At 36.7% G+C, this 12136-nt stretch overlaps 1 protein-coding gene across 1 annotated transcript in view; it reads left to right on the plus strand.

Annotated features, from left to right (window-relative positions):
* The window catches only part of LOC110101239 (auxin transport protein BIG), a 41577-nt gene that overhangs the window by 3542 nt on the left and 25899 nt on the right, over positions 1-12136 (plus strand). The window contains exons 3-6 of the mRNA XM_020829045.2: positions 3548-3713; positions 3819-9874; positions 9999-10616; positions 10728-10908. Coding sequence (XP_020684704.1) covers positions 3548-3713; positions 3819-9874; positions 9999-10616; positions 10728-10908 — 7021 coding nt within the window. The remainder of the gene's footprint in view (positions 1-3547; positions 3714-3818; positions 9875-9998; positions 10617-10727; positions 10909-12136) is intronic.

Below are 12136 nucleotides of genomic sequence, written 5' to 3' on the forward strand. Positions count from 1 at the left end.
TTCGACGACACCGTCGAAGAGTATTTGGACCGGATCCTACCCGCTTTAGTGGAGTCCATAGACGATCATTTCTCCATCTACACTTGGATCATCGAAGGGCCTCGCTACACACCACCTCCACGTCCGGCGCCATCCTCTTCTTCCCTACGGATCTACGACATCGTCGTCCTCGGAGTGGTTTCGTCACTAACATGTTTCTTCTTCTCCCAACGAACCTAGAGGTAGATGAATGAGTGCGGCTTCAAGGTGAGACAATCACTTTGTTAACCGCCGGATTCTTGTTGACCATTCATTTCCATTACTTTATTGAAGTTGTTATTTTATCGAACTTGTTAGCTTAGTTGAAGTTTCTTGCCGAGACATTGTTAACTTCTAAGATTTCCATTGAATCGTCAAATTAGCAAAGCTTGGAATTGTATTATCAATACTTTAAAGAACTTTTATTAATTTTACAAGAAACAATCCCTGGTTTCACATCAACAAGTCTATTCGCATCTTGAAATCTTGTTGAATTTGGTTGTACTTGATGTTATTATTAGCCATTTTAATGTTATCCTTTTTTGTTAGAAATGTCTTCATCAAATTGTGAGTTACGTGGGTGATACCTGAGTTACTGGTAGTGAGGACATCATTTGCCACCACCAGGAATTCCTTGATGATGTCCTCCATCACATTTAATATGCCATGATTGTCATGCTAGCACAAGCACAGTTTCTCCGATCCATGAGGTTGATTATTTCCACCAAAATCTATTTGGTGCTGGTGTTGTTCGTCGTTGTCAGGCAATCGTTGTTAGACATATGTTTCTCTGTTTTTGAGATTCCCCAAACGAGTTCCCATGATCAAATAATATTTTATGTTATTAGGTTGTTGTTTACCCTTTATTGCTTCAAACATTGCGAGTGTTTTCAACATCATTGATTGATTGTGCTTCATCCTAGTTAGGTATTTACTTGTTGAGATCACACACCACATTGCCTTGTCGGCTTGTCCTTCGATAGCCATCACAATCATTATTTCCCTATGACTATATCGAAGCTTCAATGTCATCAAGTTATTATAGTCTTTAGTTTCTCGATTTTCACTCATCATTAGCTCTCATTGTCTCTTCTTCATCCATTAGGTGCCATCAATTATCATTAGTTTGAATACTAGTTGGCCAACAAAGAGGGATAAGGGAACCCAAACAAGTTGAACAAGAAAGTAAAGTTTGTTGCCTTTATGTTATTTTTTTCAAAATTTATGAGTACAATTATATTTCCTTATTTGTTAACAAACCCATCGACAAGCTAAGGATAAAGTTAATTATGTGTAATAATAAAATTAACTAGGAAACTTAATATGCCAAATAAAAGTAAAGAAAAATATAGAAAATTAAATAAAATTAATTATTAAGTAGCTAATAATGATCAATGATGTGCTACACCATTATTTGAGATAGTTATTATTTATCAAACCTAAATTTCACTTGAATTTTCAATAACATCATTAAAAAATTATCAATTTCATTTCCCATAAACCACATACCATGTATTTTATTTGTTTTACTATTTATTGAATCTTAATTTAGTTTTTTAAACACCAAAATTTTTATATTAAATTAGTGTCGAAGATACATGAAATCAGAATAACATGTGTATGCCAAAAAAAGTACATTAGGTTAAGATAATATAACGTATAGTGAGTAATGTCTATCCTAGAGGAGTGAATTATGTTTAGATTCAAACACTAGCCAATTCCAGAATCCCAATATTGAAAGGTGATTCATTTTCACTTGGAATATGGTAAATTTGGGAGAATGAAGAAAAACTTTCTTCCGATTTGTGCGTCATCGAGTAAACACTAGTTGAACTTTTTATCCATTAAAAACATAAATTATGATAGATTTTTGCGATTGAATCAAACTAGAATTATCAAATGCCTTCACTTTGGATAATCAATTGTTGAATTGGTTTAGCCAAATCTAGCATCACAACAACAAACAACAATAACAACAAGCCTTTATCCCACTATGTGGGGTCGGCTACATGAATACTTTTTCTCCATTGTGTTCAACTGTTCGTCTAAGAGTCAAATTCTCATTTAGATCTAATAAAGAAAGATTATTTCTAATATTTTCTAATCATGTCTTTTTAGGTCTACCTCTACCTTTCTTAACATAGGTTAAATCTGATACATATACTCTTCTAATTGGGTCATCAGAAGGCCGCCGTTTTATGTGACCAAACCATCTAAGACGACTCTCTCTAATCTTATCTGCCACTGGAGCTACTCCAACCTTTTCACGTATATGCCCATTTCATATCCTGTCTCTAAGAGTAAAGCCACTCATCCACTTGAGCATCCTCATCTCTGCAACACTTAACTTAATATTATGCTTCTCTTTTAGGCAATTCTAGTATCACTTGGAGAAGAAATTGTATGAACAATTATGAGATTCTTAATTGGTTGGTGAATATGAGGAACAAGGAGACCCAATATCCAAAATAGGAGGAAACATGGATGTTATCAATCAACAAACTATCTACAACAAATTAAGACACTAACTTGAGATGAATTTAGAGGATTATTCACATCATAAGAACACCCCAAGTGGCCTAAGGCAAAGTAAACACCACCTAACAATCTTCTATACTTCATTTGATCATGAGTATTTCTAGCACAAATAATTTGCATGTGTATATAATCATCAAAAGAGCTAAGTCCATCATTGGGAGCCCTTGGGTTAAGTAATAAATGTAATATGTGCATTAGTGGGTATTAATTAATTATGCTTACATGTTATTACGGTGTCTTATTGGGTAATAAGAGTTCTTAGGATTTATAAATACTTCTCACATGGAGTATTAAGATATGAAGCAACCCTCCCCCCCCACACACCCATAAAAAAAAAGAACCTTGGAATTGGTGGCATCCTACAATTGCGTAAGCCTTTTGACCCCTCTACCAAGAGCTTTAGGCGAGTTACATTTGCCTATTTATCAACTAATTTGATTTTTTATCCATTTTATGTGATTTTTGAGTTTGATTTGTACGCCTAGACTTGGATATTTTTTTCAAGCACAAATGACCAATGCAAAATGACAAAAAAAATTATTGATGAACTTCGATGCAATCCTTTTATGACTGGAAAGTTTTTAGTCACTATGAAACCTCTTCTTGCACTAGTCACATGTTTTCCATACATATGTTTAATAACTTTTCAGAGCTTTAGCTTTCTATAACTTTTTTCATTTAAGTTCCAACAAAGATGTTCTCTAATTGCACGATCGTATTCCTTCTCAAAATCAAAGTAATGGCATTGATGAGGTCTTAAACACCTACTATATCAGATCGAAGTTTTTATTCTGAAGTAGCTACTAATAGTTCATGGTCGTTACATCAATACTTTCAGGGGTTTTGTGGTTATTAACTAAACTTTTTCTTATATTGACTAAACAAGAGATAATGTAAGAACAACTGTATGATGCATTTGTTTTCTCTGGTCATTTGCAGGATTAATCAATGTTTGATTTTCATTTTTTGATGTCTTCTTTTTGGATTGCAGAATAACTGTTTGCATATAATGGAAATGGCTTTAATTTCTAGCTCTACTATTGACCATCATGCAACAAAAAATGAGTCCTTAAACACCTTACTGGGTTTATTGCCTCCTATCACCATTCAAGATGGTAGTGGTGATTTTAAAAATGGTCCTGCATCCAGCCTGAAAGGTAATAATCTTCTAAGTGCATGTTGGAGGTAACCAATTTTTAAGTTTTTCCACATGAAAAATGCATTTTCTTGGTTCTTAGATTTTGTTTATTTCTTTTGAGAAGGTATTAACTACTTGAAAGAGGGTTATTCTGTGGATAGAGTCCTGAAATTCTTATCTTTGGATAGTTCAAACCCAGATTGTTGTCTTCCCAGACAATTTTCCGAATATCCAAATACTCAATTTTCAGACAAGATAATGTCAATTGCACAGCATTGGGCAGTTGTTTGCTTGAATTGCTTCCCTCGTCTACTCATACTTTGCGAACAACTACTTCAGCCTCCCATTTCTTTTGATGACAGGATGGATGATGGAAGTTTTAGTTCTAGAGTGGCATTTGTTGGAAGAATTTTTAAATTTCTTGGACATCTTATGAGGGAAGTTACTCTAGATACTTATGCTGCAGAACTGTTACATGCAGTGGCAGGTTGTGCTGATGCGATTCTTCCTTTGTTCAAATTGAAAATGGACTTTCTGAATTTTGATCCGGCAAATACTGGTAATAATCTCGGGAGCTTGGTGTTACTGGTTTTGGAGGAATTTCTACATTTTATCCAGATTGGATTTCTGGATGGTCCGGTAACTCAAAATGTTCGCGTATGCATTGTTGCTTCCATGTTAGATATTTTGGACTGCAACTCCTGGAGATATGATAGTTTACAATCTTCTGTAGAGGCTCCCTTAGTTTACTGGCCTCAGTTTGTTTTGTACATGGTTAAGCTTCTTAAAGATGCTAAAAGCTGGATGTCTCATGACAAGAAGTTTGTACTAGAAAATTATTACTTGGTATCTGATACTTATAGTCCTTGCTGCATTGGCTCGGGGAAGATCCTTTTGCTAAGAAACTATACGTGTGAGGAATATGTAAGCTTCATTTTTCCTCAATCAAAGCAATGGGTGGATGGTTTGATTCAGCTTGCATTTTTTTTACACTCAGAAGGAGAAGACTTAAAAGCCAAGTTTGATAAACCACGTCTAACTGTGTTAAAAACTTCAATTTCAATGGAATCTGATGGTGGAGCTAATCATGAAGATGAAGCCCTTTTTGGAGACCTTTTTTGTGAAGCCAACCGACCCATTGGATTTTCAGATGGGGTCGAACAACCACCTTTAGCAGTTTGTGGTACTTTTGAAAGCTATCACTTGCCAATCCAAGCTGCTTCTGAACTGCTGTTCTTTCTTAAGGTGTGTATATTTTCTCCGGAATGGGATAGTACTATTTTTGAGCATGCTTTCAGAATGGTCAATGAGAATCACATAGATTGGTTGCTTCTTATGCTTGGTTGCCATAACTGTTTGTTTGAAGCAGAAAAAGGTACAGTTGCACCTTCAAAAGGAACCATGCATGTGAGTCAGATCTGTTATGACCTATTGCTCATTATTCTTGGCCACCAAGCTTTGTCTTCTTCCTTGAGAGAAAAGCTTGTTGATAAAGTCTTACGAATAGAAAATGGAATGCATATCTATAACAGTTACGCTCTTGCTCTGTTAGCTCATATTTTGGTTTCCCATTTGAAATTAGATCGTAGTCATCTGACAATGAAAATCTTCAGTGAATATGTTGGTTTTGTTTTGGGGAAGGTTGAGAGTGTCTGTTTTAGATGTCCTGATTCCAATGATTTCTTGAAGACTCTACCTTGTTCTTTCCACTTGGAAATTCTTCTTATGGCATTTCACCTGTCAAATGAAACTGAAAAGGCTGCAATTGCTAATTTCATCAGTTCTTCTTTTAGACAGATAAATGCACCTCCTGATGGATGTAGTGCAAAGCAGCTATCTTATTGGGCTATTGTAGTTTCCAAGCTGCTCTTGATTCTGCGGCATATGTTACTTTACCCACGAACTTTTCCTTCATGGTTACTTCTACGAATGAGATCAAAATTGAGGGAAATCGCATCCGGAAAATCTTTGTATCATTCATTAGATGATCATATGCCATCCTGGGCATCCATTGTGGCAGATATGATGTTTGAAGATTGCGGAAAAATGTCAATTGATGTTATTTGGCATTCTCAGTTGATTGATGTCACTCCTCTTTTCGATCCCCAATGGAGGGAAGATAGTTCTATCAAGTGGTTGGGATTGAATTGGAGTGATATTTCAGCAACAACTTCATGGATTTTGGATTTTTGGAGAGATAAGAAGGCTGAAGCTGTGGAGCATCTCATAATTGAAAGATATATCTTCTTTCTTTGCTGGGGTACTATTTCAAATACCGATTTTGATGATTCTTCCTGTGTTCATTCTTCAAGATGGTATGACCTTGATCCTTCTAGTGCTCTGCCTTTCTTTCATTTTGTCCTTACTGCCACAAGCAACAGTGGTGGTGATAATGATGGCACCATTGTTTTAGAAGACATATTGAATCAACTTCAGAAGTTTTATTTAGAGATTACATCCGCTGAGGCTCAAGCGCTTGGCTGGAATTTCTTGAGGAAGGGTGCATGGCTTTGCTTGCCTCTCTCTTTGATTAACTCTGGCATTGGGGAATATCTTTCGAATCATGTTAATTCTGTTGCTGAACCATTCTGTAACCAGAACCCAAAAAATAGCCAAAGTGAAGAGTTTTGGCCTCATATGGTTCAGAGCAATAAGATGGGATGGCTTTTAAATTTACTATCAACTATGTTGAGGACGCAATTGCAAGTTCTTCAGGAAGCATTTATTTTGGTCACCAATCGAACTGGCCAATTCCCTGCAGATGGGTTTTCTCCCATTTTATTGCTTAAATACACCGGGCTTAAGAAAAATGAACAGGATGTTCTGCTTCAGAAGTATGGTTGCAGTTTTGAAATGCTGGAGCCAACATTTGGCTTTATGTCAAAGCTTGAAGAGCATCTCAAACATGAATCTGGAATTAATGTTGGCATTTTCTGGAGGTCCTTTCTTCATGGTTTTCCATCAAATTCAGATCCTTCTAGTGCTATTTTGCTTTCCAGTGCTATCATTGTAAGAGAGATCTTGTGCACTTTGGAAGGGTGTCTCAAGATCAAAGATGCAGGATTGAACTTTCACATTGAGACTGCTGTGCTTCCTGAACTCCTTGAAATTATAATGAATATCCGAAATGATAGAATTTTTCAATGTATGCATGAAAAATGTGAAGCTTTGGTTGCCAGTATTATTGGACATCAAAAGGAATTGTTAGGTTATAGTGATTTGTTTGCCTTGAAGCAAATAGAAGGGCTTCTGGCTGCCATGAATTCCATAGACTCGGTTGATCCTGGGATGCATGAATTGCTTGTTGCACATGTCGTTGATTTTATTGAGGCCCTGCAAGGTGATGATTATAAAGCAGGAGTTTCTAAATATTATCTAGGTTCTGATGAAGAAATTTCTGAAGTTGCCAGAGAACTTTTCAAAAAGCAGCGTGGTGACTTGTTGGTTCTCATAAATTCATTAGATAAATGCCAGTCTGGGACTGTTAATTTGAAGGTCCTTAACTTCTTTAATAATCTTCTATCTAATGGAAATTGTCCTGGATTAGCAGAGAAGGTGCAGTTGAAATTTCTTGATATGAAAATGCCACACCTAACACATTGGTTGGAAAGTAGACTACTAGGATGCTTGATAAATTCTCCCAATGATGATGTTGATGCAAAGGGAAGTTCTACATCACTAAAAGAATCTACCATGAGTTTTATTACTTATTTGACAACACATCCTTTGAACAAATTCTCTGAACAGTTCCATGTTCATATTGTTGATGGTTTTCTTATGTTACTTGATAAAGCTTTTACGTCTTATGATCTTCACACGTCTAAAGCTTATTTCAGTTTTATGCTCCTGCTTTTGCATGGAAAGCCATCCATGAACCTACTTTTGGAGAGAACATTGCTGCTATTGGTGAAGCTGGTGGACAGTGAGGAATTCCTTCCAGGCTTAAAATTCCTTCTTAGTTTTCTTTGTTCCTTTTTGGGTGATTGTGGGGCGAACAAGAAAGCTATGGAAAGATTTCCATCAAAACTCAGCACAAATAATAGTTTTGGATCAGCACAAGTGAATCCAAAATCAATAGGTTCCCCAAAAAATGCCGAGAAACTGGTACTTACACGAAATCCAGAAAATGCTTCTGCATCAATTGATTGTGATGCAACTTCTGCTGATGAAGATGATGATGATGGCACTTCTGATGGTGATTTGGGTAGCCTAGATAAAGAGGAGGAAGAAGATGGGAATAGTGAGAGGGAACTTGCCTCTAAAGTATGCACATTTACATCTAGTGGCAGTAACTTTATGGAGCAACATTGGTATTTCTGTTATACTTGTGATTTAACCATCTCTAGAGGCTGTTGTTCCATTTGTGCCAAGGTCTGCCACAAAGGTCATCGTGTTGTTTATTCTCGGTCAAGCCGTTTTTTTTGTGATTGTGGGGCCGGAGGAGTCAGAGGATATGCCTGTCAGTGTTTAAAACCTCGGAAATTTACTGACACCAGCAATGTACCATCTGGCGGTGCTAATAGTTTTCAATCTTTCGTGCACCTGTCTGAAGATACTGATGAGGCACCAGATAGTGACTCAGATTTGGACTATGATGCTTGCGTAGATATTGACGATTCATTAAAGTTGTCTATTTCTAAAGATTTTCAGATGGAACTGCCAAACATGCTTGAAAAACTTGATCTTGAAAGTCGGATAGTTGAAATTTGTGAGCGTCTACTTCCTGCACTTATCAGTCAAAGGGATTCAACTATTTTGAAGGATAAGGAAATAGCACTTGGTGATGATAAGAAAATATCCTACAAAGTTGATCTCTTACAACTAAAGAAGGCTTACAAGAGTGGATCACTTGACCTGAAGATCAAGGCAGATTATCCAAACTCCAAGGAATTGAAATCACATTTGTCTAGTGGTTCTCTAACAAAATCATTGCTTAGTATTAGTGTTCGAGGTAGGCTTGCTGTTGGAGAGGGCGACAAGGTGGCTATATTTGACGTTTTGCAGCTAATTGGACACCCAACTGCAGCACCTGTGACAGCAGATAAGGCCAATGTGAAGCCACTTTCTAGGAACAATGTGCGTTTTGAAATAGTGCATGTAGTCTTCAATCCTATTGTTGAAAATTATCTTGCTGTGGCAGGATATGAAGACTGTCAGATCCTCACCATAAATCCTCGTGGTGAAGTGACTGATCGTCTTGCTGTTGAGCTAGCTTTGCAAGGCGCATATATACGAAGGGTGGAGTGGGTTCCTGGTTCTCAGGTCCAACTAATGCTAATTACTAACATGTTTGTAAAGATATATGACCTTTCACAGGATAGTATCAGTCCCATGCACTACTTTACACTTTCTGATGATTTGATTGTTGATGCAATGCTTATTCCAGCTTCAATGGGAAAACTTTTTCTTCTTGTTTTATCAGAGACTGGATCTTTGTTCCGGCTGGAAGTGTCAATGGAAGGTGATGTTGGGGCAAAAGCTTTAAAAGATGTAATTCAGGTGCAGAAGAAAGCTACACAGTCAAGAGGTCTCTCTTTATATTTTTCCTCAACATACAGGTTGCTTTTCTTGTCTTATCAAGATGGAGTGAACCTTATCGGACGCCTGGATGCTAATGCGACATCGCTTACGGAATTATCAGCTATTTATGAAGATGATCAAGAGGGTAACATCTGTCCAGCTGGATTACAACATTGGAAAGAATTGTTTTCAGGGAGTGGAATTTTTATTTGTCTCTCAACTTTAAAGTCTAATGCTGCTTTGGCAGTGGCTATGAGCCCTCATGACTTATTTGCCCAGAACATGAGATATGCTGCAGGATCTTTGTCCTTGGTTGGCGTGGCCGCATATAAACCTTTCTCAAAGGATAAAATTCATTGTCTTTTTTTAAATGATGATGGAAGCCTTCAAATTTACTCCTATGTGCCAGTAGGGGACGTTTCTCCATCAAACAACAATGTTGAGCAAACAAAGAAATTAGGATCCAACATCCTAAATAATAGAGTTTATGCTGGCTCAAAACCAGAGTTTCCTCTGGACTTCTTTGAGAAAGCAATTTCCATCACAGCTGATGTGAAGATGAGTTGTGATAACTTTAAGAACTGTGATTCTGAAGGCATTAAGCAAAAGCTTGGTCCAGACGATGGGTTCCTTGAGAGTCCAAGTGCTGCAGGATTCAAGGTAATAACCTTGTTTAACGTGCTTGTTACCTTTTGTAAAAACTCACATGTCTTAGGATTCCAATGAAGTTTATTTTTTATTTTTTATTTTTTTTATTAATATTAAATCTTCTCTTTGGTTTCAGATAACCATATGCAATACAAATCCAGATATTGTTATGGTTGGCGCTCGTTTAAGTGTGGGCAATACATCCCTAAACCATATTCCTTCTGAAATTACAGTTTTCCAAAGGGTAGTTAAATTGGACGAAGGAATACGTTCATGGTATGATATTCCTTTTACAATTGCTGAATCTCTTCTGGCTGATGAGGAATTCACAATCTCTATAGGCCAAACCTTTAATGGTACTAGTCTGCCTAGAATAGATTCTTTGGAAGTTTACGGACGAGCTAAGGATGAATTTGGTTGGAAAGAGAAAATGGATGCAATTCTGGACATGGAAGCCCATGTATTAGGAGCTAATGCGGTTGCTCAGGGTCCTAGAAAGAAATGCCGGACTATGCAAGCTGCTTCTATTCACGAGAAGGTTGTGGCAGATGCACTGATACTCCTTTCGAGGACATGTTTATTAAGTAGGTCACATTTTGCTACTGACATTGAAGGTGCTAATTTAGTGCTCAATGAGTTAAAGTGCAAAAATGTTCTGGAGACAATTTTTCAAAGCGACAAAGAACCATTATTGCAATCTGCTGCTTGCCACGTTCTTCAATCTTTTTTCCCAAAAAGGGAGATTTACTACCATGTATGTATGTAGAGAATGCTTAGGTCCATTCCATTTAATTAGATAATTCTTCGATATTGCATCCTCAAAGTTAACGTTTTTCCTTGAATTTTCTTGGGCCTTACTGCTCAGGTCAAAGATACCATGCGCCTTTCAGGAGTTGTTAAATCTTTCCCCATGCTAATTTCAAGAATTGGAATTGGTGGAGCTATTGCCGGATGGGTTATAAAAGAGTTTACATCACAGATGCACGCTGTCTCCAAAATTGCCTTGAACCGCAGATCAAACATGGTTTCTTTTTTGAAATTGCATGGTAAATCTTAATTGTTTTCTTTGATGAACATACCATTATGTTATCCATTTATCCATGATATAAATTATGAATTCTCACATGTTTTATCATTAAAACATAAGCTATATAAAGCATTACATGAGATGTACTGAAGATGCATAAAGATGAACTTATGTATATAGATAGCACTCTTATTTAGCAAATTCTCTAGTATCTCTTTAAAAATCTACGTCTTAGGATATCATGTTACTTTAGTTCAATATGAAACAGATAGGGTATTCAAGCACATTATTTTGAAGTTACATTTGATTTAACAATATGGTATTTTGGGTCTACATATAATTCAAATACGCTGGATGCAATTGTTGATTGTGGGATGAAATGCCAATTTGATCATTTATGATTTCATTTGTCTGTGATAGTTTTCGTCTTTGCTTAGTTTGATTTAAGTTGTTTAGTGAAAATTTTAGCAAAACTAATCTGTATAACCAATTTATGTGAATATGTTAATCTAAAAACTGAAAGATATCATTTTTGGTTGTGGGATGAGTTGCTGTTGTTTTCATATATAGCCTCGTTTTTATGTGATAGTTGTTTTTGTTTAGTTTTGTTTAACTGGTTTAGTGAAAAATTTAGCCAAACAAATGCGTAAAACCAATATATATGAAACTATTAATCTAAGGGCTTTATCACCCTTCTCAAAAGATTTACACATGAAGATCAATCAAGGCTACAAAAACTTACGAGCAAGAAAAGAGAGTTTGTGATGTAGAACGAACATGCGAAGGAGCTTCTTAAGAGAATTAAAAGTGAATGACAACGTAATTTCAATTAATATCTTATTGAGATAGCAAGAAAATCATTCAAAATTTCGTAGTTATCAACTAGCTTAGGTGAAGAAGTATGTAGATTAGCCAAAATCTTCAGACAACCAAAAATAGTAGCAACACTAAAAGCTATTACAACAATCCGTCATTTAATAACGAGAAGTTCACCTTGGGGAAATACTCTCTCAACTAGACTAGGCTTTGCGGGAGAAGAACTTCAGCACACCAAACGATGCCACGAGGAAGGTTGCGATGCCAAGGGTCTTGAGCCACGGAGAGGTCGACGATGACGCGGCGGGCGTGAATGCTTGACTTTCGAGACTCCAAGTGTGCTTTGCAAATTTCCGGTCGTAGATGCTCGCAAGGATTGGTACGACTCTTTCCAAGTACTCTTCTACGGTGGTCTCGTCTTCAAATCCTAC

Source organism: Dendrobium catenatum, unplaced genomic scaffold (genome assembly GCF_001605985.2).
Source record: "Dendrobium catenatum unplaced genomic scaffold, ASM160598v2 fragScaff_scaffold_1220, whole genome shotgun sequence".
NCBI lineage: Eukaryota > Viridiplantae > Streptophyta > Magnoliopsida > Asparagales > Orchidaceae > Dendrobium > Dendrobium catenatum.